Here is a 24,537-nt window from a genome sequence, read left to right on the forward strand (position 1 = left end):
GTATCGCTCTTAGTCTGGCGCATCTCCTTAGACCTGTCCGGCTTGGGTGACCCTACCATGAGCCGAAGCTCCGGCCGGCATAGCCCTTTCACACGTGAGCTGAAGTGACTGCTAGAGATAGAAATCCCAGCAAAACGCATTGGACCCTTTCAGACGAGAGCCGCGGTGAACCTGTGCGAGCGGCTTATGGCGGGGAGAGTCTCGCCTGCCCTTTCACACACGCAAAGGAACTTGAATTTGTAGGAAAAGAGGTGGTTAGAGCAAAAATTTTAATAGTAAACGTACCTACGGAACAAGTCAGCGATTTTAAGTACTAAATTAGTCCGTTCCTTAGCTATCTTCAATGCTTTCTTGTAAACGTGACTATTTCTATGTTCCTGCAATCCACACTGAACAATATCTGTATGTTGGTACTCGTGTAAATCTAAGCCGCTGTTCAAAGTCTTGTAGCACCGATGTGAGATGTTCATCCTGGAAAGATAACATAACTTGTTACCAGTTTTTCCCCCAGCTACCAAATATGACACTACGTCTCATCCAGTTCTATTGATTTGTAACTTAAAATACAAATGAAAAGGGAAAAATACAAGAGCCGAGAGGGTTTACAATGATCCGAGCTGTGCAATAAACAAATCATACTGTCGTCTACATAGGGATTTTAATTCTGTTATTATAATCATCGCTTTTCCAATTTCCATTAAGGAGTGTTGACAACTTAATATATTTCACTAAAATAATTAACACTTTAAAATAAGCACGGTACGCTTCCATGATAAGAGAAATAATCTAAAATACTTCATCCAAGTATAAAAAGTAATCAAGTATATCAAACTGCTTACATGAATATGAAATATATCTTAGTGCGAAACAATTTATATTTCACAGAATTTATTACAAACTTTTCTCGACTTACTGCGAGCAGGCAACAATTTTTTTAATAGTGGCCAGGCTCATCACTGCGTAATATCAGTCGGACTACATTTTTTTCAGTCCCAAACTTTAGGGACAAACATAACCTTAGATACCCACAAATGCTCAGGTAGAATAGAAGAAATTTAATGAACAAATCAAAATTATTGTTCTCTGGCCAGAATACATTCTGTAATTAATTAGTCTTTATGGAAATATTATCTAAAAATTATACCGCTTCGACTGATTTAATTGAATGAGTTATGAAAATAATTATCGATAGTAAAAAGCATGAAAGTCCATGTTTAAATAAGCAACTTTTATTTTTGTATTATTATCATTCTTATGTCCCACTACACGCCATGTAGGCACTTGGCGTTAACCTTGACACTAGATAGGGGCAGGCAGCCCTCGGAGGAGGAAAAACCCTTTGTCCATGTTGGGGATCAAATCTATACTGACTCAGCTACCCCAGATCCCCTTTCTATCAATGAAGATTATTAATTATAAACAAGTCTGTAGCGTATCGTCCCAGCGAATTATGTTCATTCTGTGTGTGAAAGTGATGGGTAGGAATAACCAAATGTGTCTGTAGTCTTAAGTAAATGCCTGGAATTATAGGGTAGCATGCAGAATTTAAATCCAGTTATATTTTTTTCCCCTTAAAATCCATCTGCTACGTGTCGAGCTGAATCCTACCTTCAATGTGTCTATTCCTCATATTCACGGCGATTCAAATTCAGTAGATTTAAGAATACGCATGTAAAAGTGCCAGTGTAATTTACAAACCTTCTTTTTCTTTATCTGACAGCTCACGTTTTACGTAGTATAAAAGTAAGTCATGGATCCCATACTCATTCCGCTCGGACACTGCAAGCGATTTCTTAATAAACTCACTCGTCATATTTATTTCGTGGCCAAAGATTTCCCAGCACCTGCAATAAGTATAAATTTGTAAAATGAACAAACACGATTAAATCCACGTTTACGGATCACTAATTTGTGTCTGTAAGCGTATACTGTTATTCAAATCAACCAAAATTCAAATTGATTTAATTATTATAATGCAATTTAAATTGTAGTTAATAAATAAACTACAATACTGTAACAAGACACAGCAGCAATTATTCATATATATATATTTTAACTCTTAATGACAAGAAATGCAGTAGAATCTTATGATCTGTCACACCTGATATACTTAAATATAAAACAGCTTTAAATCAAGTTCAAAATTCAGTCTGAAAATTACATGTTAATGACAATAAACAAAGAATAATGACTTAACCTCAATTTTGATATTCACGTCCTCAACAAAGAGAGCAAAGTCCTGATAGTAGCATTTCATTTCATCTGGCAAGTTCTCTATACAAAGTCCAATTGCACCTGCTATGCCATTCTCTTGAGAAATACTACATTTTATTTAAATTTCTGGAACATGAAAATTTGAAACTGTTCCCATACGTGGGCACCTCTAGTGACAGGATACATATTCAAATGTCTGCACAAATACTACATATCTGTTCCTTCATTTCAGTAAATTCTGATGACAACTGTGAAATTGTAGACACATTTCTTGGAATACCCCCCAAAAGAATATAACAGGGTAAGCCTGAGAGACTTCACCAACCCTTCTGGAGTAACAAAGGAACTGACGCCAATGGCACATGGCAGAAGGGGTGGAGATCTGACTTGTTGAAACCTTTCAAATTTCATTCTGTATCATCTTCAAACAACTACCAGAAATAAACACATCATATTTTCTTGTGGAGTAACGTTCTGTAACTTCGATATAATTGTCGATGGTGAAACAAATGAAATATATCGTAACAAATGTATACTTTCACTGGTCTTATTAAAAGAAAAATGGTTTTCAGATCACGCCATACAGTATTTATAAGGAACATATTCAAAATGTAAACAAACTGATATTAAAGTGATAATTAGATATGTGCACAGGTCCAATTTGTTTTAACTCAAACCCAAATACTTAAGTAAGATGACAAACTTAAAATTCGTCAATCAAAATAAGAATCAATCTCGTTTCGTATTAACAGGCGTAACACTGTTGACATATAAGATATACGATTTGTGGAAGTAAGGAGAACCTAAGATACTCAGGTTAATACGCAAACAATTTTTTGTTGTTGCGAAGTGTTTCGAAAGAAAATCACCTATCTACAATATTTATTTTTTCATAATTACAAAACCAAAACTAATGCAACATGCATTTGTTTTGAACTCACCTTCAATTAAGTGCAATTTTTCCCTCTTCTGTGGCCCTTTCCTCAGCAAGGATCACTTCCTCTGAAAACACAGACCACAATCTTGCATTTTGGAAAACAAAATTGAATTTTCAAAGCGGAAATTAAGATGAGATTGATCGAAATTATTGCCATGACAGTAAATTTCTCTTCTATGCCACCATAAATGAGAAACATTTTGATTTACTTTCTTATTTATAGTAAATCTTTCAACTGATTTTTCCTAGCCCTGGTATTAGATCTGAAGATAACAAATTCGCCTCGTGTATGTACGTTAAATGAATTATTTGAAATAAGAGCAGTAAGAGGTGCAGAGGTAAAATAGTTTCACTGGTTATTAATATCTGTTACGTGACGTGTATATATGAAATTGTTTTCTTATTTGTCATTCAGATTGTTCCATCAGTGGAAGTAAATTTAGAAATCCTTCAGGCATTTCTGTTGCTCAAAGAAACGAACAGAGCGGAACAACAGGGGAATCCCTAAATTGGGTAGGAGAAATAACAGACCTGCATATTTTATTGTTTTATTTTGATGTCAGAAAGATAAATGAGAGGCAAAAATGACACAAGATCATGTTATAGACGGTACAGGAGCATTTTCACAGTCAGTGTAAATGAAAAATATGTAAGATGTGGTTTTATCCTGCTCTTTGATTCCATTCCATTAAAAGCGTGACAAATTTTAAATATTTGGGAGCAACGATAATAAATCGGAATGATATGAGGAAATCAGGAGGCGACTATATTCTGGAAATGCTCGACAATTTTCAGTTCGAAATATTTCGACTTCCCGTCTGATTTCTGAGAAACTAAAGATCAATATATACAAAACAATAATTTTGCCCGTTGTCTCTCTCTCTAAGGGAGGAACATAGATTGCAGGTGTCTGAGAAATTATAATTATGAAATTAATATAGTGCAAGCCATTTTTGAAAGAAGTCCTATTCCTTTACTTGTGGGACCATATCCATCAAACATTTGCTCCATGGCAGTTCACATTTTACGGTAATGTTTCATGCAGTAATCGAAACCCAAAAACTATTGCCCCCCCCCCCTCCCCAACAAAGCATTCAATCATGTGAATGTAACACAAACAGTTTTATCTTTGGTGACTCTGTTAAATACCTCGTCCATCTACTGGCATCTCTGCATCATTATGTTGTTTCTACATTGTTCATAGATGGCAGGATGAGCACTTCGCAATTGATATACGATCTGTGGTTGGTAATCCGTCTTCTATCGTCAATCATTGACCGGTGTTTGCTATAATCTGCAAAGAAGTTTTAGACGAGAGCGGCTGGCATAAATGTACGTAAGGTAAGTAATTTGTGTTTAAATGCCCTCCTCAATTGGCCTGATTCTTTTAACCTTCCTTGTTTTAGTTCATATGTGCTACAATTAATTGCTTTAATTAAGGTTATTATAGGTTATAATTTAATTTGAATTCCTACTACAATTTCTTGTTCATCTGATAAAGATAATTTGGCGAAGTTTGTTTGTTACTGATCGATACGTTTCTTCGGTGCATGTGGATGCCCTCTCCAATTGAACTCTGATTAATCAGAGCCAATTTATAGCAGTTATGTTGGTGCAACTTGGAATCAGAAGACTCAAAATACAAATTGCAGTATTTAACAGTGCTTTAAAAATTTTCACGTTTTTATCTGTGACGATACAAGGGGAATTCAACCCAACATTCCTGTCCTCAGATTACATTTCAAAGTATCTGTGATAATTATGAAACATGTTCAAATTTTTTAAAAACTGGGCTGGCATTTTTAAAGCTTTGCTTGTGTCCGTAGAAACTTCTTTTTACGAAATGCTGCTTTATGATGAAGCAAAGGAAATACTCTTAAATCTCCCTTGAGTAAAAATTACGTCTGATAATTACATCTGTAACTATAAATAAAAAATCATTATACTATATCTGGGTTCAAAATAATCTGTTGAAAAAATATACTGGAAACATATTTGTGCTGAGTCAACTTCATAGCGTTTTGAAAGTCAGCTGTATATTACAAATTATATTAAAACATAGTGAAACTATTATAATATGTGTGGTAAACTTTTTTAAGTACGCACCTTAAATTCTGAATGAATCAAATGGGGGTGTACATACTCGTATTAATATTGTTTATACTTTTTCAGGTATCTTTTAAATTTATCTTAATATTTAATCTTACATGGTGGTGGCCTGCGTACAATTGCATCAGAAGATGAGATAGTAATCGAGTCTTCTGTTGTTTCAACACGTCGTGGTACTAACTTCGTCTAGCATTAAGCAGCTCAAATTATTGCTATGAATGAAATAAAGTGAGATGGGGTGCAAACCACATCTCACTATAAAAATTAGCAAGTCACAAAACGTTAAAAAGAACTCAATGAATATATGGAACAGCACTAATGTGCCTGTTCTTATCCGCAGTTTTCATCACAAGAAAGGAAACTGCTCTGAGTTGAGATTTTATGTTCTCGCAATACGTACATGAGTTTGCTACCTTCATCATCAGTGTAATAAGTATGATAATGAAGGCAGCATGCTCCTCTGAAACACTGGTCAATATCTACCAGACTACACATTCGCAACATCTCCGAAGACGGTCAGCCATCTTCTTGCTCTGAATTATTACGGTACTTAAATTAATGTCCCCCTCGCTTCTCTATGAATTTCAACAAACACACTGATGTATGTAAACTAAGTGTCCTGGATAATTATGTCCATAATAATATAGATCAGCTCATGATTGTGCTCTGTATCACAATTTTCTGTTTTCATACCGTGCAACGCTTAAGTTATCCTTCAATCCCTTCTGGATCATCAGAAGCAAGTTCTAACAGGCAAGTTGCCTCCTCCACGACTCTCAGTTCTTTCAAAGCCCTTGCAAGCCGGGGCTCTAAGTTCGATGGGGATCGGAATCTCTGGAACTCGAGCTGGACTTCTGCAAAACATAATAATGCATGCCATTATAACAACCTATCAGGGTTCTCAAATTTGTAAACATGGTTATACTGTCCTCATGCAGAGAAGTGGCAAAATCTCTTATGAGCTCTGGTGAAGGGTCTGGCTAAAACAGGTATCTCGAACCTGACCATCAAGAAGAATAATCAGGCTGGCTTGCATTATAAGAGGGGCAGAAAGAGGAAAGGTTTCCTCAAGAAGGTTGACTGAAAAACTCTGTTGCTGATTCAGCCTGGGACCAATGATGGGGGCTCTGCTGTTCAAGTCAGTAAATTGCAGAGGGAAGCCGGAGATATCCAGCTGTCAGCAGCCATGGATCCACCGGCTATGCTCAGGTATGGTGGTCATCAGGACATGGGCATCACTGTGGAAGTTCACGGTCAACGGTGTAGAGTGCGGAGATAGAAACTGATGTGTTTCCTGAAGAGAAAGGCATGACACCTACCTATCTTGAGCAGCAGCACACTTATGTGTGTTCTTGAATGAGCTAAGGAATGGCTCTGTGGCGTAATTTCACGGATAAATCACTGGGAGAGAGTCAGACTGAGAGTTGTGAAGACTGGATCAATTCCAGAACTCAGAAAAATTTGTGGCATGGATCCCTGGGAAACCAGTGCAGATGGCTACCATGTTTATGAGATTACGACAGCAGAATTCAAGTCTGAGGATAGGCACAGACAAGTTCCCCAAAAAGGGGTGCACTCACCTAGCTTTGAGAGTGTACGATGATGGTATTTATGCTGTTCAGAGGCATGGACAAAGGGGGTCGGTGGCTCCTTCTTAGTTATCTGAGAATGGGGCTCTCCTTCCTACAGATTAACTAGCATCACAGCAAACTGGGCACTCATAAACTCAGTGAAAAATTGACTGCAGAGCATACAAGTATATCTCTGACACAGCAGCCATGATATTGACTGTACTTCTATAGGAAGATCCATTTATATACCTGACTCAACACCAATGGCAAGGGTGTTCTGCATACTTGCTCTGTGACTCAATCAAACTGCTGCTGTCTATGTTGGCAGACATAATTAACTACTGCAGGGAAAGGCAAATGGCCTTATTAATCACAACAAGTAACATAGAGAAGTTTGGTCACCAATCCTAGAGCACTACTGGAATACCCAGAATCCAAAAATTTACAAATATTAAATCAAGGAGAAAGGTTCACCTTCCTCAGCAATAGAATGCAGGAAATAATAGATTTTAATCCATGTGAGATAAATGGATGGTGTCTCAGAACGATCTTTATCATGTCATACGCATGTCATCTTTAATCTCAAGGGAGAGAACAAGGAGTAGGTGAACTACAGAAATTCACAGACCACCTGATGGGCCTCCTATTGGGAGGAACTACAGTCGGTTTCTTGGTCACTCTGGTATTCTGGAGGGTACTGCAATAGCTGTGGAGTTTCTTCAGGAAGCCATTCTCTCTTCATATGAAAATAACCATCCCTTATCAGACCACCAAAAGGCAAGACAAAGGTTTCCTGTTGCAGAGGTCTATTTGGCACTAAAAACAAAAGATCTTCTGTCGTGGTATCAATGACACTCCACAAAATGCTCATTAAGCAATGCAGAGACACATATGGGCCTTCTTTGCTTCCTTCCAGTGAAATGCTGGAGACTTATTTCCCTGTCTCTGAAGTGTTAAATGAGGAAAAGACTGCATGGTAATAACATTCCACATGCACAATAAAAGTAAAGCCATCCCATTATACGCCATGTAGGTCACTTGGGGGGGAGAGGAGGTACAGCTCCTAATTCTTGACCTCAGCACTAGATGAGGGTGAGTGGTCAGCATCACGACCCAGTCACACCACACTCCGAGGAAGGGACCCCAGTACCCATTGGATACGAGTCTGGGTGCAGAGGCTAGAGGACAAAATTTCAGTTGTCCAGCCCTTAACTAGTCACAGCTCATTCCATATGAAGAATGACAAAGAAAAAGCTATTTAAGGCAATGCCAATTGTGATCTTCTGGGTTGTGATCCCATACGGCAAGTTTTTACCAACATTTTGGAAATGTTCATATAGTCTCCATATTCAGGGTTGATACAAAACTAGTTGTTTGACTCTGCATAGTGTTGCCTAACTGTAGAGGTTAACAATATCAACTTTCAGGTTATCACTGTAGTAAAGATGTTGACTGTGGGTATGCAAGTTACAATGCAGGGGCTGTACTGAAATACTGGATTTGTGCCCATTATAATTGTTAATGATACTGACATATTTAAGACAAGATGCAGCATACCAATTTACTGTTAATCTGAATCAAAGCACTGCTCTGAGATATATTAAGTAATTTCTTAGTAGGATTTGAGGTTCTAATGGCAGTGTGAACGAAGATAGTTATCTTCTGGGTTGAGCACTGTGTAGTCAGGTAGACATTTACCAACGTTTCAGAGGTCATACTCCATTCACGGTCCAGCTCCTATAAACAGCACCACTCACCCAACTGGCACATTCATCGCCCTGATGACAGTGGCAGTATGACCTCTGAAACGTTGGTTAACATCGACCAGACTACACAGCGTAACAACCCAGAAGACAGAAATCTTCATACTCATCGCCCTGATGATGGAGGCAGTATGACCTCTGAAACGTTGGTAAACATCTACCAGACTACACAGCGCAACAACCCAGAAGACAGAAATCTTCATACTCATCGCCCTGATGATGGAGGCAGTATGACCTCTGAAACGTTGGTTAACATCGACCAGACTACACAGCGCAACAACCCAGAAGACAGAAATCTTCATACTCATCGCCCTGATGATGGAGGCAGTATGACCTCTGAAACGTTGGTTAACATCGACCAGACTACACAGCGCAACAACCCAGAAGACAGAAATCTTCATACTCATCGCCCTGATGATGGAGGCAGTATGACCTCTGAAACGTTGGTAAACATCTACCAGACTACACAGCGCAACAACCCAGAAGACAGAAATCTTCATACTCATCGCCCTGATGATGGAGGCAGTATGACCTCTGAAACGTTGGTTAACATCGACCAGACTACTGAGCGCAACAACCCAGAAGACAGAAATCTTCAAGATACAAGCTCCTTCTTCTTCACTGTGTATTATTACCCCTGCATAGATCATCCATCCTGTAAGTAAAAATAATATATTATGATATTAAAAGGAAACACTGTCTTATAGTTAAGCAGTGTTATTCTACTGACGAAATAAGCAACAGAAACATGTGAACTATCTATTTGTTAGCTAAACAACCAAATCATGCACACAGCAAGTGCTGGCACACAATATAAAAAAAACAGACTAGAATTGTATTCTCGTGAGCCTACTGACAAGGCAACACTTTTAATGCTGCAGAAGTTAACTATTAATCTGTATTTCATGATAACAGGTACACAAACTTAGTCGGTAAACAACAAACTTTTAAAACTCTTAAAATGGCATTGCAGGGGCTGGAAAAGATTTACCACTCACAGAATAGCAAGTATAATTTATGCAATATAAAGCATTAATGTGCACACATGCAGGCACACGTATGCGCACACACAACATCCTATCCAACTTCAAACTTTTCACCAAATGTAACAGCAAAAAAGATTAAATATTCCAAGAACCCTCCAACCCAACCAGACACTGAAGATGAACGTGGTCAATACAGAGAAGAGGCTTAGTATTCTATCTTGCTCTTAGTTTATTTAGTACCTGTGTATTGTAACATCCCCATGGGACTGAATGGCGGATACGCGTTGTGCGGTGAGGAAGATAAACTGGAAGTCTGTCTTCTGTCGGGGATGGTTCGATGATCCTTTGATGATTCATCATATCCTGAAATATAAAATATTTAACTAAAGAAGCAACAAAAACCTTAAAACAAGGACTTACAAAATCACCTATGAAATGCCAATGTAAGGATAACATTTATACAAAGCCTACTCTGCTTCCTATAAATCATGTGGCCTATTTATTCGTTCTACGTGTCGTCTGGTGACGGCGTAGCTTACAGTTCTCATACAATTTACTCTGAATACCATGCATGGCACAGGTCATATTTGAGGATTATGTCTACGATACCTCAGTCTTTGTGGAAATCACTATATTAAAATTAAAATTAAAATATGGTGTATACAGTCACACGCTAAAGTTAGAAATGTATTCCGACTATGAATTTGTGACTCATGAATTCAGAGTGAAAAGCAAACTAGAAGGGATTTATGTACAATGATTCTGTCAAAATAAATACATTAACATCATCACACAATTCTGTTGGCCATACACATTTGAAAATATGCAAAATACTGGGCAAATAAATTGTAAAATATGGTACAAAAATCGATAAGGTGTAACAGATACAGCGCAGAATTGAAACAAACAAGGCAGAGTTACAAGGGAACCAGGGAGATGCTGGCAAGGTGATGAGGCTGATAAAGGCATTAAGATACTTAATCCATGAAGACGAGAAGGTATAAATGAATGAGAAACTGAAAGCCACAAACAATCATTCAAGGCAGAATTGGCACAATGCCTGTACCAAGTACCACAAACTAATTTCTAGGTAACAGAAAACAAGAACAATGGCGTATGAACAATCTCCTGTAGGCATGATGTCTTCTACATGAGGGTCATTCATAGACGACACTTTCACTTCCAATGTCTGTTTTTGGTGATCAATCTTAATTTCACCCTGCAATCAACATTTGCCAAAATCAAAGTCTCTGAGGAGACACAAACACATTACAAATTAAAAACATAGTTAACAGAACACATAAGAGGCCACAAACATCAAACATCTGATTCAGCTTTCACTGTCAAACCCCAAACACTTTTGCCTACATACGATTTAATTTACTTCTATTAATTTTTCACTTAAAATTAAATATCATCCCACCACACGTCTGACAATACGTTGGATTTGAGAGAGACTACTTGTCCATAAAACAGAAAAGTTGAGAACTACTGTTTTAGAGAAATGTTCTGATTCTTACTTTGCGTCCGCACCCTTGGAGCAAACTCTCGAAAAGGGACTTCACTTGCAAATCAATCATATCACGTGGTTCGATCATGTTTTCTAGATCCTGAAACATACAAAACAGAAACTAAATAACCACAAAAGAAACAGTTCAAATTCCTGTAACATTAGACAACAGCTACTACAGTCTTCAAAAACGCAAATCAAAATACCTGGTAGGGCAGGAGTACCTGAACAGCTGCATTTTCACCTTATCCAGCGAAAAATTATTAGCCACAGCTACTAGGATTCATACTACTCACGTAACAAATATCAACAATTCAGAGGAACATACTGCCTCGATATTTTCAGCCCTAAAGATGGAAGCAGGACGTTCCTCAGGAATGTTGGTATTTACATACAAATCCACATGGATTTACAACCCACAAGACCAATATTTACGGATTAACAACAACGGCTTCATGAATTCATATTTAACAACTTAAACAAATGTTTAACGAGCTAAGAAATGTATGCACAGCGTAACAGTGATGGTCCAATGTCTGTGATGTCAGTTGTCTGGAATCAGTAACAATTGATCCATAACCACTGTGCCCCTGCCAGCAGCTTCCAAAGTCTGATTTCTCACTCAAATGAAAGTAGCATTTTTTAAAAAATGTGCATTTCTCATTTATAGTACCACACCAAAGGAGTTGCACAGAAGTGGCACTTAATCATTGATTGCAAATGACACCGAGTTTATTACTTTCACTTACGCCAAAACTTGATGTAGCAACTTCCAGTACAAAATTTACAAGTGTAACTCATACTATTACAAAGATTTAACAAAATGTAAGCAAGCACGATAAATATGAAGTTGATGCAATGTTGCAATGTGTAGTCTGGTTGAAACTCGCCTACATCGCAAAGGCGCTTAATGCCTCCGAAACGTTGGTAAATTTCTACCATAACCTAGAGGACAAGTCACCTGATTTCTTGCTGCTTGCACATTACAATCTGCACAAATATAAAACATTCAAATACAATCTTATTCTTCTTCAGTTGGTGGACCCTGGCTTCCTTACATACAATACAAAATTTCCCTGCCTTCTGTTACTTCCCCTGAGTATTACAATTTTTAATAGTAAATGAGTAGTAATTTTTCTGGAATAAACACAGCATAAAACAAACAACCATTGCAGCAGTGTAGTTACCATGTGCTTTATACACAGGAGGTCCCTGGTTCAAATTTCAGCCTGGAGACCTATTATCCTGAGACTTCCCTCAGTCCCTCCAGGCACATCCTGGGTCAGTACCTTAAATTAGGTGAGGACAAGACAGAACTCCCTCAACACCCTTTCCCATCCATTATATATCATCTAATGCCATAAAGTCTTAACTAGTAGCTAATGACAGTGGCGAAAAATAAACCACAAACAAATAAAAATATAATTTTCAAAGCAAGTGACTTCCACAAAATCCGTCGCCAACGGCGTATTTCCCGAAAGGATAAACAGAAAGTGGGGATGAAGTTTGAGTTTCTCACAGAGAACAGGTGAGTATCAAAGTCATGGAAGAACATATTTCCTCCAGTATGTTCCTCCAAGACAAAGGTACCCACATGGCATTACAACTAGCAAGATCAACATCGACAGAAAATTGGGATCTCAAGCCAAGTTAATTGTAAATTTGTCTGAATAAAATAAAACTGGTACTGCTGTTCAGTCTGATATGCATTCACTACAGCGCAGATGCAAATAAGTGCATTACACAATTTAATCATTTAAAGAGAAAATTACAGCCATCTGAATTGTAAAAAAGGTTGTAACATAAAACTCATTCTATTGTAAACATTAATCAACATTTGAACAGAATAACAACCTCTTTCTTAGAGTTTAAAATGGTAGTGACCTTTCGTTTATGTGACATCGACTCTGCACATGTCCTACCTTCCTTGCTTCCATAAAGAATTTGTACTTCTGAGAACTGCTACTGTTTAGGAATTCCCGGACATCTTCCCGATTCAGAATTGTCACGGGATTGTCAAGTTGTATGTTGAATGCTGAAACAATTTTGTCCAGTTCTTCTTTTTTCCTGGAAATTACTTCACCTGCAACAGGAAACAAATGAGAAATGATATATACACAGTAATGTAACCCACTGACCCAAATGTGATCAACTGCTACTCCAAACAAACTATTTCATTGAGACGGTCGGGACCTGGTGCCAATTTAACGAAGATGAAAGGGTAGGCAATGTGCCACTTACAGAAATCTTCAATATTTAAAAGCTGTAAATTTTGTAATATAGTAGAGTCAATCGAGACTATTAGTTTGAATGGAGTACAGTACATAAATCTTGTAAATCAACCTTCACCCAAGTTATTAATTCAATACATCAAGTAACGTGAGTTGAAATAAACTGAAACTTCCTATATAATGCTGTATATGGAGGAAGACCAACAGGACTCTCAGAAAAGAAGAAGCCTAATATGACACTTTTACGCAATTTCAGTAAAATGGGCCTGAAATCTGCGCATCTTTTTAAACAGCCAAAAACAGAACATATTTGAAACAAATATGATGAAACAGACATTTACACATAATCAGTGTGCATGGTAAAATGCCCTCTTAAAACACATATACAATCAGGAAGGGGACAAGTCATATTTTATTTACAAAAAACTAATTGTTTAAAGATAACAAATTTCTTGTTGAGAGCATCCAATATCTGAGATGAAGGAAAAGCAGAGGGAAAGAAAGCCCAGTACCTTCTTCTGACTTTATTTCGTATGTGCCGCGACCAGTTGCATCGAAGCGTCTCCTTACAATTATATGGTAACCATATTGTTCTCTCTCGTAATTAAGGCGACCAGTATTCTTCAATGTCACTTCGATGGTAGCAGTGACTTTACCCTTCTTTATAAATTCTGGAAGAAACAGGAACAATTCTAAAATTCTGATACACACACTTAATCTTCCTTCCAATATCATATGAAATAAAATTAAAGTTTCGGACCAAATCCACTGTTCATTCAGTATTAGGTTAACTGAGAGGATCCTTCGCAATTCTCATGTTCTCTAATTCAGTCATTTGGGCTTGATGATATTAAACATCACGATCTTACAAAATTTACTTAATGGGTTGGCAATAAATACCATGGTATAATTTTTTTCATCAGTGCAGGAATGGTAAGTCATGGTAGGAGAATATCCAGCGCACAATATGCTGGATCTTCTCTGCCCCCTGAGTTACCAAGCTCACACACGTACACACTATGAATTATTTTATATAATCAGATTAAAGAAATTTAAAAACATAAATTATATGTACTGGGAAATTAGTTTTAAGGGAAGATAAGAGATGACAAATTTCAGTTCATTACCTGTGTAGACTGTACACTCAGACTTTTCAGACTGGACTAAATTCAAGCTAGATAAGCAAAGACTAAACCTATGACCTTAGCAACTTGTTACAATATGTTACCTTTCAAAGAGGTTCCTCTCTTAATAGCTCTTGGGTTACCTCCCAAACCAAGTACAAGAGCATAAACTACTGCAGTCTTGCCACTGCCATTCTTCCCAAAAACAAAATTACCTCTTCCGTTCAGACGAACCTCCAAGGATGAGTGGCACATGAAATTTGTTATGTATATTTTTTCAATGATCCCAGATTTTGGTTCCTGTAATGTCAATATTCTTTTAAAATAAAATTGCAGTAAACTCTACAAATGAGGCAAACTTGTCCCTGAGCACCAGAACCATGCTAGTTCAGTTGCAACACATCAATCACATCTATAATAATCAATCTTCAGGGGCTCCTATAATGTACAAAGTTCCACACTTTTCTGTCAATTCATGACACACAGATTGAAACTTCAATCTGCAGTACAACAAAAGTGGAACTCCAAGATCCAAATTCTTAAAATGTTCACACATGAATACACGACTTAGAAGAAACCCAGGCACCAAAACAAATATTTAGTAACATGGCAACCTGGTACATATTATAATTTATGCTCTGCGTGTGTAATCATGTGCCTATAAATAAGGACTCATATACAGTATATATTCACGCATGTACGCGCACACACACCAGTTACATAGAACTCACATTTGAGGGGTGTCCACTAGAACTGGATTCGTCTCCGTCATCATCTCTTCGGAATTTAGAGGTGCTCGGTGCATCGTCTGATTGTCGAACTCGCTCATCTCGACTGCCAGAGTTCTTTTGTTCAAGTGAAGCTCCTTTCACATTAATTTTTAAAGATGACCTACAGAATCAGAAACATGTGAGAACTACATCTTTACTTCTTAGATAATTTCATAAAAATGTAACAAACTTAATTTCACAGACTTCAACACAACTTACATGCATAATACCTTGTCTCATATAAACCGTACTTCTTGAATGAATTATCCTAGGAATAAGATAGAACTTTCTTTCTGCTGTTACGTCCTCCCTTACATCCACACTAAGTAACCACATCTAAACAATTACTCACAAAACACACAAAATATGTAGCTTAAACTCAAATTTTAAATATTTCACGATACTGTATCACATCACTACTCGCTTACACAGGCCCCCACCTGACTCAATTCTCATTCAGCTAGACACTAGATGTACGTAATTTTTAATAGGTCTTATTTCATAAGGAATTCAAGAATAAACAAATATGCAATTTCCACATTTACTTCTAGTCAATCAACAAAATCTGGACATGTGAAGGCCAGAGTGAGCGAGCAATTTCGCATGAGATACGGGTCAAATGCCATTTTTAGATCAATGAAATCTAAAATCCTACAATGAGCTGGGTTTATGGCTTGAAATAGAAATCTAAGGAATTCACACTGAACATCAATTTGGAAGGCACGTACTTGGAGGAGCTGGTAATTATATAATTCCCCGCGTTACATGAAAACCGAAAGTTTACTGGAGTTCGCTCGACTCGCCACCAAAGTCAATTTCCATTTATGCCTGTGTCCTGCCAGTGGTCTCCTTACTTCAAACATGAGGTACACATTTCATATACCTCCAATGCGCGCTACATGTCTCCTCCATCAAGCCCTCCTAGATTTTATTATCGTAACAATATTTTTGAATACACTGGATACTACGTGCAGAACGTAAAGCCTTTGTGTTTGCATTTCTGTACAAAAAAGTGCTCAAAATCGTTTATATCGAGGGGAAAGTATGGAATTTGACATAAACCGACCAGTCCAAAAAAGAAATATTAATTAACAAGAAACAGAACAAGGGGGAACAAATTACAAAATATTCTATCAACTGGTTTCAAGGCACACATTTCTTTCTACTCGGATCCCAAATACATCCATCCACACTCAATTCGACTCGAATGTAGAGAAGTTTACACAGCCCTGTTTTAGTTGCAAAGAATAACAACATACTAGGTCTCTCTTCACACACGAACATGTTTTGGTCATTTAAAATTACGTAACTTCAGTATCGCAAACCAGACAGCGTCGAATGACAGAATAATTAGTTAATAATTAACCGGAAAGTATTCAGGATGGACGGCCAGTGGCGTAGTTTAAGGTACCATCCAGGCATCTTCCTGGAGATACTGAGGAAAATCATGAAATACCTCCATCAGAAAACACGGTCTTTGGGCTGAGAACAGAGCCTCACAAATACGAAACCCGAACTGTAATTATGTGACTGCGATGATGTTCTTTGTCACTGAACAAGTAGACCTATTTTCTATACGTGTTTGAGGATTCTTACGTTAGTTAGGGAAAATTGACTGCATAAAAACGTAACAAATGGCTGCTCAGTCAATATGTTCTTGAAGAAAGGTACATTTATCATTAATTATATTACAAAAATAACGTTATATAAATCAATAATGGACTGAATCGTTTCCTTGGCTTTATAAACTCGTCATTAAAGAAAAACTAAGATGATTTTGGTAAGATCTGAGTTCCCCACGGCGACGAGTATGATGATGGGGGCACAAGGATCTGAAACGGCGGTCAATATCTACCAAACTATAAACGGCTTCCGTACAGACTAAACTTTTAGACGACTAATAGTGCCTTCCACTGACGTTAAATTGTTTCGACGGGTAAGATCGAGCGAGTTCACCCGGTGACTGCCACGACTGCACACTGGCCGGCAGAAAAGCAGCTCATTCATTACAATTGCAGTGCCTAATTGGGCACCTCCAAATACAAATTAGAGAAAAATCCGGGCCAGCCTTGTGACATATTCTGGCCTCCTGACGATAACTGACAGATACAATGACCTGAATGTTAACGCCATCCGCAAGTTAAATATGAACTCGGACACGCTGTCAAAAATGTATCCCCTTTTAAACCGTTGCTCTAACACTTTTAAGTTTTTCATTCGGGCTACTACGGCAACCGCTGCTCGTTGTTGTCCCCATTTTAAAGAAGAACAATTAGGATTCTCTTACCTCGAATGTGACTCCGATGCAGTTCGAAGAGCCTCACACAACAGTTAAATGGAGTATTCTAATTGTGACTGCGCGTGGTACGTGCAGCGCGTCCTTCGTTCGCGGATGAAAACGGCACCTGATGTGGAGGGCAGCTGCTAATACTTTAAAGGTTGCTGTGTATGCGAGTGGAAATGTATATGGATTCTGAAAGACTAAATATAATTAATTCATCAACACAAATTACAGGACAGAATTTAGCAATTAGTAAAACTCTTACTGGTGAATACCATAACATAAGTGTAAAAGTTTCAACCTGTAGTTAATATCACCTTAGCTGTACACGCAGCCACGTTGTTCACGATATCGCAGTTTAACAGCTTTCAGTAGAGGGACAAAAATGTTTGGTACTGGTGAACAGTTGTAATTACAACTAATACTTTTTCTGCAATGTCACTGACAATTAAAAAAACTGGCACAAGAACAAATATAAATAAAAGCTTTCTTACTCAGACTAGTGACAGAGTCCTCAAGCAATACGGTACGATCCCTAACTCACAAAGCAAGATGCAATCAAGCCATGGCCAGTGCATGCCTTTCAAATTCCAATGCAATGCCAAATGTAGCACGACTTTCAATAAAAGATAATCATCACAAGGCACAGAAAGTATGATCCCAAAATCCTAACAAGCTGTCTTTTTATACTAAAACACATAAGCTCCATTAGGCCCTCATGCTATTGTCATTAAAGAAAAAAGTAACCATATTTATTCCTCTGTTACTTTAAGAATGCTTTGTCATTTTCGAGGAACACTTATCATAAACTGGCAGGAACATTGTAAATTATAAATTGTAAAGAATACAGCAATACCCAGAGGAACTGAGGAAAATAATGAAAACTGAAAAGTTAGGGTATCAGATTTGAATCCTGAGACTATGGTGAACTGGAACGAGAGTAAAAGAAAGCAACTGTGGCATATTTTGTTATATAGTTCACTGGAATGATGAGAAAACCTCAGTCTTGACACCTGTAACCAATTTCAGGATGTAAGCCACATATAGCGGTATAAATTTTTCCTATTAATTATAGTTAATACATTCATTCATCAATTTTTAAAGGCAGATATTCCTTTTTTATTGCTACATATGTAAAAATTAATTTCATACTAATTTAGAGAAAGATTATTATTGATATGGTAACGTGATACATTCACATACTAAATAAAACCTACAAGTAAATATGTAATACATACACATTTAATAAAATGAACACTGCTAATTTGATACTAATTAAAACAAATTATATAAACAACAAAATTGTTATTCTTTAACCCACTGCTCCTCAGACTGTACAAGAAGAAAAACACAGTGAAATGTCACCTGTAATTTTAAACTGGGTTTAAGGCCCCACAAACTACTGTTTAAAATGTTTTAAAAATAAATTAAAATGGTGGCATTTGACATGAATATATGACGATTCACTTGTGGGTACAAGTCGATTGCTGAGGTACCAACTGAGAAGCTACAGAATTAAATATGCTATCTTGTTATTTCTGTTTCATAGAGATCCTTGTAACAGCAAAGAGCATTCTCAGATTTTTTTGTTCAATATTTGGACCAAATACGTATGCTGCAGGACCCTTGTAAGGGAGGGAGACATTTAGACAGGGGTAGGGGTGATTTGACTGAAGAGTATCAATGGGATTAGCAGAGCAAGGTATTGTATCACCTGCCTGGAAAGAGTAGTAAACTATAGCACATCCCACAGTACTGCAGTATGATACAGCTTGCTTTTATGATATATAAAGAGTTCAATTTCTTCCCAATAAAAAATGACAATCTCATAAACTCGTGGGTATTTTAAGTATAGAGCAGAAGTCTGAACTTCATTCCCTCAAATATATACACAGAGTCATAATGATATAAACAGGGGCATTTTAAACTGCCTTTAGACTGTTTTGCCCGATTTTGACATTCTGCAGGAAAACAAAATTCCTTTTAATTATTCCAAATTGTTTGAAAATTTCAAGTCAATCTTAGTTAGAGAATCCTTTCCTTAAAGTGGATGATTAGGTTAAAAATTAATCTTTGACGTACTGTTAAGCCTTAGAAACATTTTGGACATACACTGTGCTATTTGTCTGAATATATAAACATTATAACAATATCACGACACAACAGGACCATATAGTCCTATTCAACCAACCAAACACACACAAATTAATGGGACACTCAACCCTTAAAGCTTAGGAACATTTGTTCACACAGATCAACGCTTTTATCTTCCAGTAACCGAGACCTTCAACAAAATGATGGACACCAAGAGAATTCAATGGACGTCATGGTATTGGCCAAATTTTATTTTAGATTTTAATTGCATTATTCTTATTACCAGCTGCCGTACTGCCACAACAAGCTGGTTCAATTTCACTGTCAAATGAGATTACTTCATCAGAGACACTCTTCAAAATTAGATGTTCTCTATTTCGTTCCTCAAGTTTCAACTAACCGTAACTTCAATACATATGTCAGTTTCTGTAAACACATGATACAGGTCAGCATCTGTATTCAAAACTTTTAATAGTGCCCACTCTAGTCTAACTCCCCCCCATACACATTCACTGTCTCATCTACTACAAAAATCACGCAACTACAAACAATGAATGAAGTATTATTTGTTGTGGCAACATTGCGTGTTTCATCTAGCTTACATTCAGATGTCACTGAATGCACAATATCATCCCCATGTGATCTTTTGGTAAAAATAACCTTCATAGGGTTGGTAATCTTAATTTCAATTTCGGAGTTGTGTGTGTGTTTGCTTACAGTTCAAAAAAAATATATTCTAATTCATATGAAATTTAAAGTGCTTCTTCCTGGAAACCAAGAAGATATTTTAGAAAAGTCAAAAACTCAGTCCTGAATTTGAGTGCTGGTGATGGCGATTCCTGTTGCTTGGAAACTAGGACAGTGCCATGACCGAAATTGCTTCTTTCAATGAGCAGACCACAGTAAAAATGGCTGCAACTCCAAAAACAGAGATACAGGTGAGAAATGGCCAATGAATTTTGCTTACAAAACATCTTGTTCATGCTCATAAGGTTCTTTTACATGCCATAAAACTATGACATGAGACCGCCGGCTTTACTTCCCCTCTGAAGGAAGTTTTATCATCCTTAAAAGTCCACCGACCTCGGCTGGGTTTGAACCCGTGAACCTTGGGTCCAGTGGCGAACGCGCTAACCACAAGTCCACTGAGGGCAACTTAAAAGTACAATAGTCAAAACAAACAGGTAAGCAGATTAATACGGAGCAATCACATTATTACACATTATCAGACTTTCATTTCATCATGCTGACTTAAGAAGCAAGTAATGAATTCCCTATTTCTACCTGCTGACTCAGACGACTCCACCTTGATGTAATAGCCTCCACATCTGATTTCACTGTCTGTGACATGATGCCATCATCCACAAAATGACGTCCAATATCCTGGATCTTGGCCAGGCGAGCTTCTGGATGATTTCGAATGTAGTTTTCAACGTCCTTCAAAAGAATTGCTAAATCATTTACTTTCACAAAAGATAAATGTAGCTATGGTGACTTCGAAAGCGATCCAGGAATGACACTTTTTAGGATATAAGGCAAAAGACCGATCATTTGCAGGAATTCCATAATCTTCAAACACAACTCCATATAAATTGTTTGTTCTTTAATGTGTTTACTCATCAAGGAGACGTGCAGAAGACTGAAATAAGAATGATAACCTTGCAAGCTACCCTGAAAGACCATTTCCTCAGAACTCACTCTGATCCATAAATTTCAACAAGAGATATGAAAAAAAATATAAGCCAGTTCAGAACGTAACTGCTACATCGCTGCAAATATGGAGTCTTCTCAAAGGTTTCAAACTCAGTTATTCTGACCGAGGTTTTTTGTGGGGTCTCCTTAGTATTTTCACATAAATGCAAGAAAACTGCCCTAAAGTAGACTCTCCCCTCAAAACTACCCTACTCCTATTCATTCAGTTACGACGGAAAAAATGTGTTAATGCCTGCACTCATCATCTTCACAGTAAATAGTCTACATGCATTATCCTCAGAAGATAAATTTCAGATTCACTGAATATGTAACATTTGAGGTTTCCACAGTGACAAATCCAAAGACTGATCACTGGTAAACTTATACCAGACCACAGAAGACAGCCATCTTATGTCTGGTCATCTGACTTCGGTGATTTCCCTAATCGCTTCTCTAGTTTGTCCAACCAATCCATTTCTTGGGCAACCAAAGCTGATTAAGGAAAATTCTCATATTTTATTCAATTACAGAAATTTCAAAAAAACAAAAACAGATGATAGCTGAAAATAAACTATAAACTCTTGCCTGACTTACAACATGACGTAAAGTCACCTGGTAATTAAACAATATCTTACTATTAAATAACACACGTAACATTTATGCACACTGAGTGGAAACATAGTGAGTATGCATATACTGAAAAATGTGAAATGATTCAGCATCTGTGCATCAGTCACCAAGATCCAGTTATCATCTGACTTACTCATCACCCAGATGATGGAGGCTGCAAAGCATCTCAGCAATATTATGGTAAAATTAGGATGAGCGAAGAAACATAACCAGACTTTTCAGTAAGTTTGTTGAAGGAATCTGAGCAGTTGTAAGAAATGTGTGTCTTCCAAAACAATTCATCGAAGATGTCAACGGAAGCCCAGTGACACCAGAAACAAAAAGATCACAACATCAAAATGCTGATACGTTTTTCTAATTTCAACAGAAACATCCATTATAAAACTGTTAATATAAAAGTACACATATATAAACAGTTCTGTCAGTACAAAGTTCCTCTGTTACGGATGATGGCACAGTACAATCTGTTAAATCATTCTCCATAATTTCAAAATCACAGGATGTATCATTTAGAGGTTATGAATCTCGATGTAAGGTCATGTGTCATACTTGCAATTTACATTTCTTAAAAACTTGCAGAACATAAATCAAGTTCTGTATGAAATAAGAAATATCTTTGACAGAAGAAACAATTAGCAGAATCAAATAGGTAAGTGGTTTCAAAAGTTCAAAAAAATAAAATGACTTTCATCGAAGATACTGAAATTTTACAGTCCAACAGTAAAGCAGATAAAAAGTTATACAAATTAGGGAACTTGTTTACAAACAAATCAGACATCTCACCAAATGTAAGTTAATAAGAATGGATTCTCATTCTGGTACAAAATCTTAAGAACCAACATACTGCTGCAAAATTTGTCTCATCTGCTGACTTACAAGCGGAAGTAGAGTCAAGTCGATATGTCGAAACTCCTGGAAAACTTCAGAAAGAACCTTATTTCCTTTCCAGTGATAAAACAATGGTTCATGGGAACCCCAAAACAAATCTTCAAAATTAACACGTCTAGTATGATGAATCATAGAAAAGGCCAGACGAGTTAACTCAAATGCAAGGAGCACGTAGAATGTCCTCCTCTTTTGATGTAAACAGAAATCTGTATTGGGAGTTTATTTCATATATAAGTTTTTCTAAATAAAATTTTGTGATTCCTTTCTTCACTCTGTTGTTTGTGCAGAAATTTCTGACAACCATTCCGGCTGCTGTGCATTTCTTAACATATTCCTCCGCATCTAGTATTGCGCGACTTTTCGTTCTTCCAAAAACTCAATTTAGAATTCAAAGCGAAAAGGTTTCGATGACATCAATGAAATAAAGGGGACAATCATAGACTAGGTTTTTCAAAATTCCACAGCAACTTATGAAATTACAGAAGCTCGGTATTTGCTGTAACAGGTTTGAAAGGGTACTTCCAGACAGAACAGCATCAAATAGCCAATAAGTACTGAGATAAAATTTCAGTATGGAAATTTAACTTGTCACATCTCGTGACACTGGCTATTAATGAAACAATAGGAATGTGATTCATCACAGCAACTGCAGGATACAGAATGCTGGATCTTAAATGTAACAAAGATAATACAGAAGAACCAATAATAAATATGAGGACAACATGAAAACTATGAAAATATGCATGAGAACAGAATTCCAAAGCCACTTTATCAACATAAACCGAAGAGTACAACAATCCAGGAATGCCTGAAAAAAATATACAGAATAACTTTAATCCCTGTGCATGGGGCAGGCCAAAACTTAATCCATAATGTTGATGTTATTCGTGATGAGACGAAACACCTTCGAAAACCAACGATTATAAAATTCAAATTTTAGATCCTTCACAGTAACACATTCATAGAAACAGGCCAAATCTTTGGCAAGACGAGAGGACAGTGTTACTTTTGCCAACTTATTCCTGTCCGAAAAAACAAATAACAGTGTTCAAACATTTACCATACTATCCACATTCACATTCCCACAAAAAAAATCTTAAAGAAATTTCATTTTCAATCATCTGGAATAAATTCAGAGCCATGCGATTATAATAGAATTTGTCAGAATATGTAAAGTCATAAGGGGCATAATTTAAAGCTGACCAATTCATTAAAGCTTCCCTTTCTCATCTATCTAAATGCTGCTCTACAAACACAGAAATATGGACAACTGTCCCTCCCCTAAACTCGATCGGAGGTTAATTTTTCAATTGCCCTCGTAAAATGATTTCAGTTTCCAGAGTCAGCATCAGAAGCAGGGGGTTTTGAATACAATTGATTTTACTGTTCAAAAATGTGTAGGTGAGAGCCATCTGCAAATCACTGCACGGCTACATAAAGAAAACAGAAAAGTAGGCTTTATGAGATGGTTCTTTATAATGAAAATCAAAGGTTCCTCAACAGCTTACTATGCTAATCATTCCACTACCAAAGGGCACAAGTGACTACTTTATTCCAGCAGAGTTATTAGGATGTCTTCCGACTACCCCTCCACACATGTGCAAATGTACAGAGGTTATATCAGTTATGGTTTCAGGTGGAGACAAACACATACGAAAAGTTAGTTGTATGATAAACAATAGATAAGTACAAGATTTTCATTTGAAAACCAAACACAAGAACACAGGAATACTTAGG

At 37.1% G+C, this 24,537-nt stretch overlaps 1 protein-coding gene across 9 annotated transcripts in view; it reads right to left on the bottom strand.

Moving 5' to 3' along the window:
• Positions 1-286: 286 nt before the first annotated feature.
• Positions 287-24,537, bottom strand: part of LOC110836459 (structural maintenance of chromosomes protein 6) — a 31,299-nt gene continuing 7,048 nt past the window's right edge. For 3 of the 9 annotated variants that reach the window (XM_087342271.1, XM_087342273.1, XM_087342272.1), the window contains 8 exons: positions 20,875-21,027; positions 17,503-18,509; positions 15,177-15,336; positions 14,550-14,745; positions 13,834-13,992; positions 13,013-13,173; positions 11,101-11,190; positions 9,952-10,799 (listed from right to left, as the gene is read on the bottom strand). In XM_087342271.1, coding sequence (XP_087198397.1) covers positions 10,614-10,799; positions 11,101-11,190; positions 13,013-13,173; positions 13,834-13,992; positions 14,550-14,700 — 747 coding nt within the window. In that variant the 5' untranslated portion in view covers positions 14,701-14,745; positions 15,177-15,336; positions 17,503-18,509; positions 20,875-21,027 and the 3' untranslated portion in view covers positions 9,952-10,613. The other 6 variants (XR_015533471.1, XR_015533472.1, XM_087342275.1 and 3 more) reach the window with 6 other exon arrangements.

Source organism: Zootermopsis nevadensis, unplaced genomic scaffold (assembly GCF_977971745.1).
Source record: "Zootermopsis nevadensis isolate Lab colony 2312 unplaced genomic scaffold, Znev_1.0 Znev_ptg000288l, whole genome shotgun sequence".
NCBI classification, from domain to species: Eukaryota; Metazoa; Arthropoda; class Insecta; order Blattodea; family Termopsidae; genus Zootermopsis; species Zootermopsis nevadensis.